Source organism: Polyodon spathula, chromosome 24, assembly GCF_017654505.1.
Source record: "Polyodon spathula isolate WHYD16114869_AA chromosome 24, ASM1765450v1, whole genome shotgun sequence".
NCBI lineage: Eukaryota > Metazoa > Chordata > Actinopteri > Acipenseriformes > Polyodontidae > Polyodon > Polyodon spathula.
Genome location: NC_054557.1, coordinates 19,792,320 through 19,810,352, shown reverse-complemented (window position 1 = coordinate 19,810,352; position 18,033 = coordinate 19,792,320). Strand labels below are relative to the sequence as shown.

Below are 18,033 nucleotides of genomic sequence, written 5' to 3'. Positions count from 1 at the left end.
TGAAGGGGATATAACAGTGATTAAGTTATTTAGGTTTCATGGAACTGCTAAGTTTTTTAAGGATCCAGAAGGTGTAGCTTTCTTTAACCTAGGAGGCTCTGTGGTTAAAGAAACGAGTTTGTAACCAGGAGGTCCCAGGTTCAGATCCCAGCTCAGCCACTGACTCACTGTGTGACCCTAAGCGAGTCACTTCACCTCCTTGTGCTCCATCTTTCGGGTGAGACGTTGTTGTAAGTGACTCTGCAGCTGATGCATAGTTCACACACCCTAGTCTGGTATCTTGTAAAGTGCTTTGTGATGGTTTTCCACTATGAAAGGCGCTATATAAAAATAGAGATTATTATAACCTAAAGTAGTACCAGATATTTAAAAAAAAAAAAAAATTCCCTGGTTGCAATAGCATGTGTTTCTTTCAAAACTGCACACTGTCGACCTATTTAGCTCATGAAGCTGTATGGGCACGAGTACGGTTTTGTATTTGCAGACAAAACACCAAGCAAGGCAGCCCTGGCTTTTGGTTTATTCCATTAGACATTCTGCCTCCTTCATTTCGTGTGTCGTCTTTTCATCCGTTGTCGTCTCTATACGCTTTGCACACCCTTCGCTTAAAGCCCGGAAGTAATACTTCACTAACCCAACAAGCACGAAAAGGAAAGTCGTTACTGTCAACACAGTAAACACATGGCTGATGCGGTAGGTCGAGCTGTCGTCCTGATTCAGCAGTTCCCGATGGGTGACCGGGTGAGATTCTTTCATCCAGTACAATGGGCTGCAAACAGATGAGGGATCCAGGGTTTAGTCTCAAATGAAATTGTTTTTTTTTTAAAAACTACAATTACGAATTAAGAATACCGTCCTGGCACTTAGAATACTCTAGACCAGGGTTTCCCCAGTCCTGGTCCTGTGTCTGCTGGTTTTCATTCCAACCCAGCTCTCAATTACTTAACTAAACCCTTAATTTAGAACAAGCTTAATTAGATATTTTTTAAATTGCTTTCAGCTTTTGAGCAGTTGGAGATTTTTTTAAATTGCTTTCAGCTTTTGAGCAGTTGGAGATTTCAAGTTAGCTATACAATTTTATAAGGAACTTGAAATCGGCGAAGTTCTTTATTACATAAATTACAATCACTGTACAAGTCAGGCTGCGATTACTTTAATGAGGAAGGGTATTCAGTCCTAGAACTTAGACGCTCAAATCAACCATAAAGTTTTGAGAAAAAAAAAAAAACTGGGAGCAACATAACCACAATGTCTGCACACTATAAAAATAAAAACCTGTCACAGAAAGGTCTGTCCTCTTAACAGGTTACATGGCAGAGCTCGACCCTGAGCTCTGAGCCAAAACCTGTGAACTCTTTTCCAAGCGGTTCCAGCCTGATCCTCATCAGACCGCACGGGAGAGCGTCCCAAACCGGAACGCTGTGCTGGATTACCCTTCCGTAACAAAACCCCTCCTCTCTCCCTCGGAGCCGCGCCGATCGCAAACGTGCCATCTGTTCCAGTGCGTAAAGACTTCCACCTGCCTGCCGGCTCCTAAATCCTCGGTCAAGTTCGCTCGTAGCTTCTGCCATAAGCCGGCGTGGGATATGTGGAATTCATAGACTTCTTGGATCTCCACTTCGTAGTGAACTAGAGTCTCCTTCACCCTTGTAGATGTAGCCACCTGAATCCTTGATCTTGGGGATCTTCTAACTTCTCCAAAATGCATGCTGGCCCTTGACTGGAGATTTTTTACCAAGCCCTGTTAGGTTTGTCCCCATCCAGGCTTTGGTACTACCAAGTTAATTCATTGTGTTGAGAACCATTTGGACAAAACAAGGCGGCTGGGTCAAGCCGCAGAACACTGTCCAGCAGACTGATTGAAGGAGTGCCCGACTCATTCAGACTGCTCTGCCCTTACATTTGGAATGCATCTAGATAGCAGCTTTGATGCAACTGAGCCTCACAGCTCTTGTAAAAACTCTCTCATGTGATGTCACAGGGCTTTAGTGATCTAAGCAGTTCAAGGTCAAAGGTAGTAGGTCTACTATCAGTTGAGACTATAGCATTTTCAGCTGACTCGAATTATTTTCACTCAGTTTGAGAAGCCACATGTTTTCCCGCCACCCATACAGCGTGAGATGACAGGCCATATTTTCAAAGCGTTTTTACGAAACGAAACTAAACTAAGTTATGTATTCCTAGTTCTTTTCAGCACTGTCAATGCGTTTTGTACATCAAGGAGACCTTTCCCACCTCTCAAAAAACGAATTAAAGAAGGGATAAAACTATTATTATTATTATTATTATTATTATTATTATTATTATTATTTTCTATTAAAACATTTTATTAAATATTTATTACAGAATGTTACATATCACATATATAACGAAGATACAAAAAATCTCGAATATCATTCATTGACAAATATTCATTAATTATACAATATAATAAATATGGCGATGAATACATAGCTAGGTTTATATCAATAACAGGTATAAAACAGAGGAAAGCTACGGTTTACAGTTTTGCTGGTATAAGAACAGCTGGAGTGGGGCCTGCCCGAACCATTTAAAAAATAAATCCAGCAAATTTGCCTTTTAACGCACACACATAATATACTGTCCCTCACTTAAACAGATGGAGGGAATATATAACGGTTGTATTAAATGAGGTGTAGATGCATGCTGCCTGTGTGTATTGTGTATCAAGGGCTCAACCCGTTGCTCTTCGTCACATGCACTGAAGGGTCGAACTCAGTCCATCCTAGCCCGTTCAGATGGGCGTTTCCTTGTTGCGAAATACTGCATACCATGTTATAACGCCTACCGCAACGTTTGCTGCATGATTAGAAAATAATCAATTTTGAATGCCAAATCGTTTTTTTTTTTTTCTGTTATAATAAATATTATGTTTAATCGTGAAACATCTTGAAATACCTATTTTTAGACAGCAAAAAAAAAATCCAGCACTTGTCATTATGCACTAATAATACCGCAGCTTTCCAGCGACAGATTGCTCCCGTCTTTGTGGGGGTTTTGAAGAATGAAGTATTGTGTTGAGTTCGTGCTCGCTATTCGATTAAATGCGAGGGAGAATTCCAAGAATTCCAACAAGTATTTCATTGCGTGGACCGCTAACTGCAAGGACATAGCGCCATCTACTGGCCTGTCTGCAGAAACGTGTCAGCTCAAAGGGTACTGCAAAGCAATACGGAATATGTTACCTGCCGTCATAGTACAATGATATGTATATTGACTAATTGTACACTGCGGATAAACTTTTTATTTTTTATTATTATTTTTTTTTTTTACTGCATCTCATTTTGGAATCTAGATATCTTGGTGTATGTGCATGTATAATCGTCCCTTCTTGAATAACAGGCAAGAGGTTTTAGTACTCAAGACACACTGTCAGTACAGTGGTGTGCAAAATACCATCCATTCACTACCTCTGTAGAGTCATCATTTCAAATTACCTGTACATAGATGCACTCGGACAGTTCAGGGTGGCATTGCTGTAGACCAAGATCTTGTAGGGTTTCACGATCGCCATGGAAAGCAGCTCCAGAAATTTCAGAGTCTCCTCAGTGTCAGCCGAACAGTTTTCATAACAGGTCTGTATTTGAATCTCGGGACCACATCTGAAGGAAGCATTCCCGAGAATTCCCCCCAATTTCAGCTTCGTCAGCCCGCAGGGAGCAGTCTCCTGCATCCCGGAAGAGGCAGGAACCATCCTGACGGAGCAGAATCCGGCCTTCTTCCTTTCCCCGGTTCCTCCACACCTATCGCAAGGCTGCCAGTCCCCCCACAGAGTGAAGATCTCAGCCTGGGTGATGTCCTTCAGAGTCTCCTGCTCCAGATTGGCGTGGGACACGTGGAGGTCGTGGTGTCTTGGACATCCACCTCGTGACAGGCCAAGGTCTTGTTCCCTCGTCGGAGGATGTAGACCCCCCCCGAATCTTTGACCCTCGCTTCTTTGATCACCAGTTCCTCAGAGACGATTTGGACCCTGGATTGGAGGTCCACCAAGAAGGGATCGCCAAGCTTCTCGTCGACGCCTTTGAGAGTCACGACAGTCTCGGGGAGGCTGTGGTTCCAGGAGCTGAGGTTTTGATACTGCCAGAAAAAGATTACTCCAAAACGTTAGGACAGACAAGGGCAGCAGGGCTGTAGGCCGCCAAGGCTAGCAAGCAAGGCCAGTCTGCTCCACAGGCTAAAGGGCTCTCTATCGAAGCGCCGAACCCCAAGGGTTCCTGTTAGAACAAGGCTTACAAATACTGTTGCGCAGATGTCTGTTTTGTGAGTCAGTTTGGGTTTTAACAGTTTGGTAGAAATGTCCCTGGTCCAGGTCTGTTTCCACTGTATTGGCCTTATCTGGAATTTTGAGGTTGTTGCTAACCCCTGAGGATGGTCTGGTGTGGTTGCTAGGCAAATCATAATTTTGAGCTAGATTAAAATGGTTCATGTTGTATGTTGTATATTTAATGAATGTGTGTTCCTTATAAAAGCACAGAAGTTCGAGTCTGTTCATAAGTAGGTTGCCTGTCTTGTGATTTACAGGGCCTGTCCTGTTTTTTTTTTTTTTTTTTTTTCTGCCATACATTTTCAACATATTTGCAAAGAGGATTTTTTTCTGATAGGTCCTGGCATATTCCCCATTTAAAAATCTGTGGTTCCCAAACTTCTCAGAGCAATAACAAAATGAGTATCATGTGTCTGTGTGTACTGTAGATGCAATGGTTAGTGTCTGTGTGTACTGTAGATGCAATGATTAGTGTCTGTGTGTACTGTAGATGCAACGATTAGTGTCTGTGTACTGTAGATGCAACGATTAGTGTCTGTGTACTGTAGATGCAATGATTAGTGATTAGCAACGTCAGAAAGCATTCAACGCTAGCGTCTTGGATGCATTCAGATGCATTTCACAAGGATGACAACTTAATTTGCTACAACATAAAAACTACCATTCACGACACTGAGAAACCCTCCAACTATTAGTCCTGCTGATGTTTAATCCTTAGACCGTTGACTATTAATAAAACAAAAAGTCGTATTCATTAATAAAATACACTGTTCTTAGGTAGCTGCAAAGAATTCAGAGCTGCCCTTCTATTGTGATCTCGTCTCAATCAGTGTAATCCACTGACAGGGCTTGAGTATCCATGGAAACAGGTGTTATTAATGTGATGTCAACCATGCTGTATTTGCCATTCAGTTATTGCTCAACAGAACAGTTGACTAATTAATATATATATATATCCCAAACTAATACCTAGTATTGGTATTTGTAAATGCATAAAATATGAATTTATTCAGCGTTTTAGTGTGCAACTAGAATTGAGAAAAAATAAATAAAAAACAAAAAAAAACAAATAAACACACCAACTGTTTACACTTAAAAAATAGTTTATGCTTCACATTACCAAAACCAATACAGATGCATATTTTGCGAACATTGTACTAAATTAGTCTTATTTACAACAATTTCAAATCTGATGCAAATTTAGTAAACTGTACATAATTGACATTTACAATAAAAACAATTGCAAAATGAAATGTCAATACAAGATTTAAAAAAAAGATAGCCAATATTCTTTAAAAGCCTATTTAAACCAAAAGCAATTATAAAAATAAAGAGGTATTATCTTAAAACAATTAATTACACAATTACCAGCATTAACATTTCTCTGCAATGCTATTGGCTGCAAACAGGGCTGCTCATTATTAGATGTCTAATGCACCAATCAAACATTCACACCCCATCAGGCATCATTAACGAGTTCCTGCTCTCAGCCAAATCAGAAGCTTACAGGGTGTCTGAGAAATCAGGCATAACAGGCTTAATAGGCGATATTGGTTGTCTCTCTGAATTGTCATTAAGCAAACAACTTCAGATCGCTTTGATTTGCGATGCAGATAATAGAGGGGGTTGTCAGCACCACTTCACAGAGATCATCCCAACAGAATACTGCCTGACTTGCAGAACACCAAGTCACTCCAGAACTGTGTGTGCAATTGCAGTAAATCAACTAATATACACACCTAATTGTCATAGCTGCACAGTCAATACGCATCTAAATATGGAAGGATCTGATTCTATTAATGTCATCTTTACTGACACCATGCTGCCAGCTAACTCCTGCTAGATTTAAATCTACATAGCATTGGCTGTCTGTCGTATTTGTAAGCGGAGTTAGTGGCTCCAACTCATGGGCTCCTAATAACTGTGCTTTGGAGTCTATCAATAGTACAAATCTACAAAAATGAGTCACTTACACTAAACACAGGTAACAGTATTAGTGTGGTATGGCTAAGTGCCTAGTTCTGACTCATGCATGCAGTAAAAGGTTTGAGTATATATATATATATATATATATTTTTTTTTTTTTTTTTAAAAGCACAAGGAGGTTAAGTGACTTGCTCAGGGTGGCACAGTGATTCAGTGGGACCAAGCCTCTTTACTCATGCAGAATTAGTGGTTAACTGAATATAAAACCACCAATATATTGGCAAACACTATTCTAACTAAACACATTTTCATCTGATTCTATTGCAGTAATTAATCTGGTTATAAAATCCAACAACTATTACATGAAATCTAGTCCAGGAGACAAAGCAGTTCAGCCAATGCCTCGAGTGTCTCTTTACAGATGCACTTACAGTCACACATTCGAGGCAGTGGATGAACACGATGCTTTCTAGACAGCAAACTGTCTGTGTGTACATACAGAGAAACCATGAAAACTAACACATTAAAAAAAAAAAAAAAGCAATGTTATTCTGAAGACGCCCCAAACATCTATTGGGGGTGGGGCGGGACCCCAAAAAAACCAAAACCATCCCTTGCAGAATATGTTTATTACAACATTGATCTACCAGTAGCTGTGAGTTGAAGACTTGTGTTGAACACTGATGAATCAGGGTTTGATTGGCCTCATTCTCAGCACACAAAGAGAAGCATCCAGTAAGAATTAAAAGGAGGTGTTCCAGAACACACAAGAAATCCGCTCTCAGACCACCAAGCTCTCCCGACTCACAGCTCCATTCTGAAACACAAGAGATGGAAGCATGCTTGGAAAACGTCTGTTTACATTGGAATTATTACAACCTCAGAGTCATCTTGAAATTGGGGGGGCCCCCCCATTGTCCACCCAGTGATTGGAAACCATATACATGCATCAGTCTCTTAAGAGTTGGTCTGGAAAAAACACCAAGTCTTTACTCTGCCAGTCTTGGAGGCTTTTACAAAAACTTACACATACCTAAGCTATGGGAATGCTGAATGCTTCAAAAGAGGCGAGTAGCTTCACATTTTTAAACTGGCATTTTCCTAACAATGGTGTTGTTTGGTCCTGTTACTCCAAGGTCAGCACTTAAAGGAAATATAGAATACAACAGAACCCAGAACGCCAAATGACAGGAAATAAATATATAAAAAAAAAAAAAAAAAAAAGTTAAATTACACTTGAAGCCGTGTGCTCTTTAAAGTGATGGATCGATGTCAGAGTTACTGGTAAAGCCTCAAGGATAGTGGCCAAACAATTCAAATTTAACCCTAGCGTTGCATTGTGAATTTCATTATGGTCTGTTTATAAAGTAATAGAAGTGTATGGCTATACACCATGAACAAAAAAAGTCTCTTTAAAATACGTACCTGTGGCGTATTTTAAAACTACTAACTATTTAGAAACAAACAATACTTAAAGTTAGCCCAAGACAATATTTCAAATTTAGCAGAGAGAGAAAGAACAAGAGAACATGAACAGAAGCTGCATAAGGTAGTAAGTTTAGAACAGAAAACAGAAAAGGTGTGCCAACAAGGGACGAGCCTCGACGGGTCAAATTGCCTTTTCTCATTCCCAAGCTTCACATTGCAATATATCGGATGTATAGAGTTAGTTACCTTGCGCAGATTGCCCTTGCCCCTGCCTTTAGAGGAGGAGGGAGACTCCGTGTCAGTGTACAGTGGGGGTGGAGGCGTGGGGAAGCTGTCGTCAGAGTTCCTGCGCCGGTCCCTCCTGTTTCCTCCGGAGCGGTACGTGGAGTCGCTGGCTCTGTCCAGGTTGTCACGGCTACCCGAGCGGGGCTGGTTCTGCAGCTGCTTCCTCCTCAGCGCCTCCTCCAGGAAGCTGTCATCGTACCCTCCGCGGGGAGGGGGGCTGTCGCGTCGGTCGAGGTCTCGCAGGTCGTCACGGCTACGGCTCCGCCTCTCGTAGGGATCCCCTCGGCGACGGTCGTCAGGGGAGTAGTCACGCCTCCAGGGGTCGTCACGGTCAACACCAGAGCTAAAGAAAACAAAACAAGAAACAACTGACTACTTATTCAAGAAGGCAACCTAGTCTGTAAAGTGAGTTCTGTATTAAGCTAGCTGATCTTTTTATTTTCAGTTTTTCTGAAGTCTATTATAAGAAGTGCGGTACGTTTGTTTGATAGACTTTGACCCCATTTCACATTGCAGGGAATAGTATTCACCTTTAGTTCCTTAGTGCAGTATAGAGAATCAGGCTCAGATTTACACTAGCCCACCTGGATACTCTGAACTTGTGAAAAAAGAATGTCCATCACATTCCATTACAATTCAATAAGTTCTCTAGATATATGAAATACATTCAGATATATATATATATTCTCTTTTCTGGGAAAGCATACCAAAAAAAAAAAATGCTTGCTTTAATGGTGCCTCAATTAATGGCGCTGTTTTAGTCCTCTCTTGCTTTATTCTAAAGTCACTTTCAATATCAGGGCCCCTGTATTCAGTGTTAAGAGCACCATCAGAAGTCCCAAACCACTGTTAAAATGACCTCCAATAAAAAGAACATCATACACCAAAAACAAATTGGCACATTTAAAAATAAAAAAAGCAAACAAACTATAAAATTAGTTTGCAAAGAAAAGGCTATTTTGTTGGTCCTTGACTGGACTTAATTGCAAAGTCTCACTGTGGAGCAAAATTAAGAGTCAACCAGAGGAAGCTAGAATGGAACGGAACTTTGCCACTCACTTGCCACGCCCCCCTCGGTCAGCCCCGCCCCTGTAGTGGGTGTCACGGTAACTGCGGTCCAGGTCATCAAGGTTGTCCATGGAGTGAGCCCGCCCCTGGCTGGGAATATAATCGCCTCTGTCCCTCCTTCCACGGCTGCTGGAGTTGTTGCGGTACCGGGGGTCGGTGTGGCGCGAGACGCTGCTCACCAGGCTCATGTTCTCGTCCACGTCCATGATGGGCATCATCGCCTGGTTGCGCACCCGGCCCATCCCGTCGCGCATGTTGGAGCGCGGGTCCACCGGCTCGTGAAGAGAGCTCACCTCACTCATTCCCGTCACTGGAAAAATGATTTTTAAAAGAGGCACATCAGTAACATCCAACACCATAGTCATAACTCTGCAATTACAAACATCAGCGTGAAAATAACACAGCAGATCATGACCAAAATTCACTCAATGCAGGGATGGAAATTAGACTCCCATTGCAAAGCGGTTTGACCCAGTTCTGGTTTTACTACGAGTTTAATAAGACACACCTGAGCTTACTACCTATATACTGGGGCAGATCAAGCTCGTAGTAAAACCTGGAATGGGTGAAACAGCTACGCAATAGGAGTCTTACATCCGTTGTATGCTAGTAGAATTTAAGTGGGATATTGGCATGGGCAGGCATTTGAGTAGTTAAATATAGATTTAAAAAAAAAAAAAAAAAAAAGAAAGTTTGGCATATGAATCTACATGTTTTATGTTTGGGGATATGCCCCAAAATGTAGAACAGACCAATGTCAGATCTCGCACACAATCCGTTCATTAATCATCCTGTGCTGTACTTTAAAGGGAATCCCCCCAAACAAACAACAAGAAAAAAACCCTGCTTTTTTAAAGTTGTTTACGATGCTTAAACTGACACTATTTACCATAAAATATACTTGAGGACCATGTGTGTGTATTACATAAATAACACTGTTTCGTGGATTTCGCTATGACTTGCATATTGTGTTTACAGTGGAGTTACTTGTATGTATTCGATGGCATGGTAACTGTTTTGGATTATTTGAATATAGAAGGACGTACATTTCTCATATTTCCCATTGACATCTCCGGGGCGAGTGGGATCAAAGTTAGCCAGCTCCTTTTCCATGTAGTAAAGGACCCTCATCGAGTCGTCTACCTGGTTTGCCTGAATTCGATACCCACTACGCACTGAAATGTTAGGAAGCAAAATACAGCGAGTGTAAAATATTACAATACAAATGGAAACGCGATATCTGAAATGGTTAACGATAGGTTCAAAGAGTGGTGAGTGTACAGCGTTTATGCTCCCTTTCAAAATTAAATAACTATTTGCTTAAGTTCACTGTAGTTTCAAAAGTATGTAAATAGTGCCAGGGTTGCCCTTTTGTGAAGTCTATAGCTCTACAGTGGATGGTGGCCCATGAAGGACAAAAGGACAGCCCTGCAGATTGTCACAAGTACAGCCCAGTAGACAATGAGCAGGAAGTGTCAGTTTTGCGTCCTTAACACACTGGGGTGGCAGAGAATCCAAACCCACGCTTTCTTTACTGCACCCGGCACATGACAGAGCCCTGCCTTTACCAGGAGAGCTCAAAATAAATTGGGCTGCAAATCTGATACATAAAATATTACAAGAAAGCAATGAAAAGTGAACGGAAACCCACCACCATTTCTCCCCCTTGTACTGATAAAAGTAAATAAAATGCAGACAGATTATTAAAGATGGTTTGCTGTTTTAAGTGGCGTTCTTTCCTGAAGCTACAATGCAGGTCTCTAGTTAAAACACAGCCTTTCAGCACTGAAGATCTGTAACTGCTCCGCTTACCAGAATTCACACCATCTTGATCGTGCAAGAGAGGTACCTGGGAGTGATGTCCGACTGGAGTAAAAACAAAAACAAACAAAAAACCAATGTAAAACAAAACTGCATTTTGTAAAACACGCAGATTTGTACTCACCCTGTTCAGTGCATGCACCCCCTGTATGAGGCTGAAGCTGAGCTCCACGACATACATCACAATTATGTACAGAAATGACAACAATTAGTTGAATTAAAAATTATAGGAGCAAGACGTCTTCAGGCTAGCAAATGCGTTTTAATACCATGGTAAAGCACATTAAAACACTGCTTTCAAGTAAAAATGCATGACATGCATATGGACAAGTGAAGAGACAGAAATAAGCATTCTTCCAAATGTGGCACACAGGGGGCGCCCTGCACAGGTGTCACCACCTGCCAGGGGGAGGATAACAGAACTACTTGCCCGAGCTGGCTCCATCGTAGTCTGCCATGTACCCGTTGCGACTGGGAACGATGGGCATCATGGGATATGCAGAACCAACGGGCACCATGTGGGCCAGGCTGGGGTGGGAGTAGTTGCTGGGTGCGTACATGCTGGGTGCATACATGCTGGGCACCCCCGACGTCACGGCTTTCCCAGCTTCATACACTGCGGAGGAAACCGGAGGGAGGAAGCGATCAGTCCAGAGCAGTTAAAGGGCACGGTAGCGTCCGTATTTAAAAGCAAGTTTGTAAACACAACGAAACCTGAAACTATTTGTTTTTAAAAAAAAAAAAGGTTTCAGGATCTGATACAGGTACGTCGTATCATAATTCTCTTAAGGTAATTTAGGTATTTTCTTGTTTAGGTTCATTTTGTATATTGTTTTCGGTTTGCCAAGGCTTGTCCTCAACCAAAAATAAAAAAAGCAATATACAAAGAACTCAAACTGTATTTTTTTGTAATCAATTGTTCTAACCCCCAATCAGCACTGTACTGCATTAGTGACCCAAAAAAAGTTCATACGCCCCCTGCAGGAAGCTGGCTGTACTCACAGGCTCTGGGACAGCAGCAGCGTTCGGGGCAGCAGGGGCAGCTGACGTAGCAGCAGCAGGTGTGGGGGCAGCACTGGCACCAGCAGATCCCAATCAGCATCAACAGCAAGAGGAACCCCATGATCACCAACACCACCAGCAGCCAGTCTGTGAGGGAGGAGGGAGAGGCACAGTCAACACACTGACACAGGCGAGAGGGAGAACAGAATTCCACAGTGCAGTGTGGCAGGACTGAGTCCCTGCATGCAGAAATGCATACATTCTGCGTTTGTTTTTATAACAAATATTATATTATTATATATATCATATATATTTTAAAAATGTTGAGTTGAGGTTTGGAAGGGCTGTGGTCACAGCAAGTTGTGCTCCCGGTCTGCACTGTGATAGCATAGCTTGGGTGCAGTTTTGTTTAATTATGAAAGTGCATTAGAAGCTGAGAACTGCAGTCCTCTGCCTCCGTGTTTGCTATTCATTCCACTGGCTAGCGCTGACGCCACAGCTGCTGGACCACAGCCAGCTAATCTGACCAGCATGTTAGTCCTGCTCTAGCAATACCTGACGTTCCACAGCTAGACCTGAACTTCCATATTCCAACTTTCAGGAAGGCCGTTGTAAAGTGTTTCTCGGTCATGTGACAGCCTCATCAACCCGAAACAATATTACCCCTAAAATAATGACAAGCGCCGCTCACTCTCCTCAGTTACTGTAGTTAACTGTGGTGTACATTAAAACAAAGGCAACAAATCTACTTTCACCAGTTGAAATGATTACAGTAGTTTAGCGCTTGCATATACCAACACTGTTAAAAATCTAACTACATTTGCTTGCATCTTATCACTAGAACTCCACCCAACAGATAAGAACTTTGGGCCAGTTAGTGGAGACTAACCAACTTCCATGTGCACCTTCTGATCTTATTATTTGATTTACCATAACTGCTATGAAGTAGGGTGGAAATCAACTGTATTAAATCAGGTGCTTGCTCCCTTTATATTCCGGCATTTTTTAATGTCGTCATAACAACTGCAACAGCCAAGAATTCCCAAGGCTTTAAAAGACACATGTACACGCAGGCTTATTCTCCCTATCCTGTTTTCACTTTAGTTCTAGAGGCTCATATTTCCTGTCAACACTATAAATCCACTTTCTTCTTAAACTGAATTACTAGTAGAGGACCCCAGCTGAGTTTTACATTTGTTTTCTACGCCGCACATAGGAAACAATGTTGGAGTAAGTGAATGAAGAGAAAGCCATCCAATAATTTAGTGCTGTGGCATGAGAAGTGAAAACAAAGTCCAAAAACAATAGATCTGTTACAGAAGCCTAACTCTTTGAGAAACCAAGTTTTCTAATCCTGCTTTTCGCTGTCTAACACCCCTCCGCTCTATGGAAACACTGCCGCACCAAGAACACGCAGGGGGTCAGTACCTTCAACACCCACTACCTCAATGCCTGGCAACAGATCTTTGGAGTTTGACATCCTCCCTAAGGACAGAAAGAGAAAAACCCATTGTTACCAACAAGGTTCCGGCCTAAACAAAAACGAGATGGCTTCTCGGGAAAGAAAAGCTAGCCTACAGGAAGTCTGTCTCATTACAGGGTTACTGCAACCTGCAGCCTGTGGAAGACGGTGTTCCTTGTCAAACGACAGCTCTCAGAGCAAGCCTTAACCACTGCACACAAACAAAAAAGAAAAGACAGGTTTGTCTGAGGAATAGTTAAGCACTTATAACCTCACTTGCAAGGGTCAGCAGCTAAGATATACGGAAAGTAATTCATTCAATGAATTACCGGAAGATATTGAAAAAGCCTAATTGAAACAGTGAATTTGTTTCTTTCAGTGTTAACGGTTCTGAATCTGTAACAATGCCTGTTCGGTTTTGATGTTCGAATGGGGGCACACACAGAAGTTCAAGACCTAAACCAGAGACCTTGCAAGAGAAACAAATACAGTCTTTATACAGACTCCATTGGCATACACAGCCTATGCAATTAGATACAAAAACATTATACGAGTCGTGTTCAAGAAGGATAACATTCTCGCTAACAAAAAGTCTCAGTCGTCACTAGCATAACCAAATCCGCAAGATTCTGAAAACCTCAAGTGTACCTTCATTTGCAATACAATCATGAAGTAGTTACAATGAAAACACAAGTTTTGCTTACAGAGAGAGAGCACCATTTGCAATACCGAAAAACTACCACTTACCAAAAAGTTCAATTAAGGGTTTAGTTAAGTGATTAAGAGCTCTGCTGGAATGAGAACCAGAAGGACCAGGTTTGAGAACACCTGCTCTAATGACTATTCTTACCAATACTTGTTCAACTTGTCATGCAAAGAAAGCATTTGAGAGAGGGAGAAGCGATCAAATTAGATTTTTATTACCATTTAATACCCTTTGAGCGAGCTATAAGTTGCTATGCATTGTTTTGGGTCATGTAACACAATATACACTGTGCAAGGAAAAAATTCATTGGCACAGAATTAGTTTCTTCTCCAACTGTATGTAACCACCTACCAAGAAATAAACCTTCAGAAGTTACTCACCAACTAAAAAAAAAATTCACAAATGCAACAGCCAAGAAATTCCAGCTTTCAAAAAAACGTGCCCACACCCACAGCCTTCTTCTGGGTAGACTATTCTCTCTTTGGCTATACTTTATTCTCAAACTGAATTACAACCACGTACCAGTTCTGTTACATGTCTCAGAACTCGATTACTCATTTAAACAGCCTTCTATTTTGGTATCTGCCTTACTAGGGCACCAGATGATTGTAAAATGGCAAGAACAAAAAGGAATGACTAAATGCAAGCTTGCGTGGTCACAAAAGGGGCATTAAGGCGTGAAGAATTGTGCCAGCTTTCTGCGGCGAAAAAAGCAGGCTGCTTGCCAATGCTGTAAATAACGCTGTGATATAAGGATTTGCCTACCAGTATATCTGAATTGTTAAAATGCGCTTACCTCATCTTCTCTTAAACCACATCTTCCACTACCTCCTTTGCACGTCTCAATCTTTTCGTTATGTGTAGGTGTCTTACGCATATATATTAGGGATCTTAATGGTTGAGCAAGGTGCACCATTGGGGTAATCGTGATTTAGACTCTTCTTTTGATCACCATCCTAAATCACTAACCTCCTCCCAAGTCATAATCAGATAATTATTTAATGATCCCTATAAAATCTGGGAGGACCAGACGTGTGCACACATTGGTTGAGAGTTCAAATATGTGAAGTCTGCAGCATGCTGCATTTCAATACCAACCTTTCAGAAATAAAAGGGTGCATTTAAAATGATCTAATTCCGATAATTCAATAACTGATGGAGGAGCATCGCAAAGTTAAAAATCTTCACATACCCAGGACTATGAGCTCTGTGTAGTCCTCGCTGTTTCCAGTCAAGTCTTGAGCAGATACCACTGAACAGTAATAAACTCCACCATCACCCCAGGCAGTCTGATCGAAACTCAGATCAGCATCTAAACAAAAAATTAATTAGGAGCAGTGGGGCATGTTCCACAGCGACGCTTGTGTGGCATGAGGATATAGCTGGGGCGTGAACTTCAACGTTTGATTTTACACAAACAAACAGACTACTCCAAACACCACAGACTAGCAGGCGGTTTCACAGACAACCCCCCCCCCCCCACCACCAATTAGCTCTGATCTTGTCATCTAATGTTACCATTTGTGAGGAAGTCCAGTGCCAATTAGTGTCTGTGAAACTAGTCTTTTAACCCCAAATGGTGTTTGTTAAATATATGATTCCATTTACTGTAACTACACATTATTTACATATTAAGCTTGCACTGTAACCCTGCAACACCTGTAAGTCGCTTTAGAAAAATGAGTCTGCCAAATGAATAAACAGAGCTTGTCATCTGCTCACCGCCTGTGATGGTGATCCTGCGACCCTGGTACATCTCCCCCAGTGTGATGCTGCTACCCTGCTTGGAGGCCACGATGCGGACAGTGCGGCTGAGGTCTGTGCACTCCGTGCTGGGATTGTAGTTGGGGTTGGAGTTGGCTATCTGGTTGGTGACGCTGTTGGGGTTGAGGGCCGCACTCACAGGGTCCTGACAGAAGGATTTGTACCGCCACGTGATGGTGGGGGGCTGGGTGGCTGTGGTCTGGTAGTTGCATTTCAATACAACGGGCTGGAACAAGATCGTCACATATTGCTTCTGAGGGCAGGTCACCGATATCCCCAGAGACGACCCTGTACGTAAAAGAGAACAAATAAATACAGAACCGTAAACTACTCCGGCAGTAAATGCCGCTGCACGCCAGATGCGTCAACAACCTATACTTTTAACAAGTAGCTTTCACCCACAGGGGAAACTAGTGATGCGACACCTTTTAACTTAATCCTCCATGCGAGGGATGACATTTTGAACCATAATTACGTGGTTCAAACGGTCATACAGTCTATTTTTCACTCAGAAACCGACACACGGTTTTCTGACGATGCTTGGTGATTGCACAGCGTACATCTACGGTAAACCGTTCCGAGAATTACAGAGAAATGCTTCAGAAAACAAAAATAATTAAACCCCAGCCACTGTTATCTATCTACAGACTGGCTACACTAATTGAAAGCCCTATACAGCGACTAAGAGATTAAGCGCCTGTTGGTCACACGGTTTCTTAAATACATTTTTGTGCGTGCAGCTTATTGTAAAACAAAAAAAAAAAAAGTTTGCATAATTTGTATCTTAAAAGGGTTACCAAGAATTAGGATTCTTCTGTAGTTTGCCGTCATTGTCAGAAAACAAACACAATTAGTAAAGCAGTAAGCGCGATCAAACATGAGAGTGCGCAGTTTGTATTATCAAACAACACCAGTATTTGTAAACGGAGCGGAAAGTTGTTGGACAATGCGCAACTCGCAAATTAAACACAACAGTTCTTCACAACATCGAAGCGGTACGTGTGTTTGGTCTCACTATACAAACTTAACCCCACCTTCGCCGTTTCTCAAGTTACACCACCATTCCCCGCCATTATACCTGCTCAAACCACAGCTAGCCCACTCGCTACAGTAAGACAACGTCGGTTAAACTGCGAAATGGTTATTAGTGTCTCACACCATCCCATTACTATAAACGACGCGTCATTTTCAGACAGGCCGGCAAGCTTTGAAAACAAAACCGCAAACAAACTTTACTTCCCTATTTTATAAGGGTGTGTGCCCTTTAAAGCTTACAACGCACTACATCCGCTCACCACTGTCAATGCGAATTCAATTTTTTTAAGATCAAAGTACTGGGGAGGAATGTTAGCAAGCCAGGCGGGTGTACTATAGGATAGTCTACATTATTTTTAATACAATTATATACTTTTAAAAAGATCGAAGTTTGAACGTAAAAGTTGCAATCGTTAGCAAAAAAGGGAAATATATATATATATATATATATTTATATACAGTTTCCCCTTTGATATACCTATATCTGCTTGGAAGTAAATAAAAACATACCTATATAATATATACAGTTTCCCCATTTTGAATACCTATCATCTGCTTGGAAGTAAATAAAAACGAGTTATCGTTACTGTAAGCAGCGAGAGCCACCTACTTCAGGCCTAGTATTATAGATCCTGTTTATAAACTCCTTTCCCAAGTTATATTAGAATTATGTTGGTCTGTTAGCCGCCCCCTTTATTTACACCAAATTTAATTCAAAATACGGAAAATCTTTGGGAGATGAATTTCGAAGTCTACACGGTATCATCTTTCATGATTATCTTTGCAGGGCATGCATAAATAAATAAATAAATAAATAAATAAATAAATAATCGATATATAGCTTATCTGACCTGGAAATGAAACAATACACACATGCAAATACATAACAAATACTTTTCAGCAGAACAGATTAGTAGTTAAAACAGAATTTTGTTTGTTTGTTTGTTTTTTGTGTATAATATTTTAAAAAAAATAAATAAAACACGTACCTATTAAAAAAAGCATCAATAACAAAACCCTCCAGGACATGATTGTATCTCAGTTTTCTTCTCAGTGAATATAGCCTAACTGACACTATCCAAAAAGTATAAAGCTACTTTATTTGACCAGGAATTTCGTCCGCCATTGCAACAGTTTCGGTAAGGTGAATGACTCATGAAACAAACACAGGGAACAAGGGAAACAGTGGTGCAACGCGCCGACGAGAAGGGGGGATTCCTACAGGTTAACCATGCCTTGAAACTTCGTAAA

At 41.4% G+C, this 18,033-nt stretch overlaps 1 protein-coding gene across 2 annotated transcripts; it reads right to left on the bottom strand.

The window, feature by feature from the left end:
• Positions 1–5,370: 5,370 nt before the first annotated feature.
• Positions 5,371–17,942, bottom strand: LOC121298659 (lipolysis-stimulated lipoprotein receptor-like). Of its 2 annotated transcripts, XM_041225821.1 has the most exons (11): positions 17,772–17,942; positions 15,706–16,035; positions 15,176–15,295; positions 13,244–13,300; positions 11,816–11,962; positions 11,244–11,429; positions 10,805–10,858; positions 10,039–10,167; positions 8,984–9,302; positions 7,886–8,267; positions 5,371–7,028 (listed from the first exon to the last, which is right to left on the bottom strand). In XM_041225821.1, the coding sequence occupies exons 1-11, from the start codon at positions 17,809–17,811 to the stop codon at positions 6,993–6,995; spliced, it is 1,800 nt and encodes a 599-aa protein (XP_041081755.1). In that variant the 5' UTR covers positions 17,812–17,942; the 3' UTR covers positions 5,371–6,992. The 2 variants fall into 2 exon arrangements, with proteins under 2 accessions (XP_041081755.1, XP_041081756.1); XM_041225822.1 differs by lacking the exon at positions 13,244–13,300.
• Between the last annotated feature and the right edge of the window lie 91 nt (positions 17,943–18,033).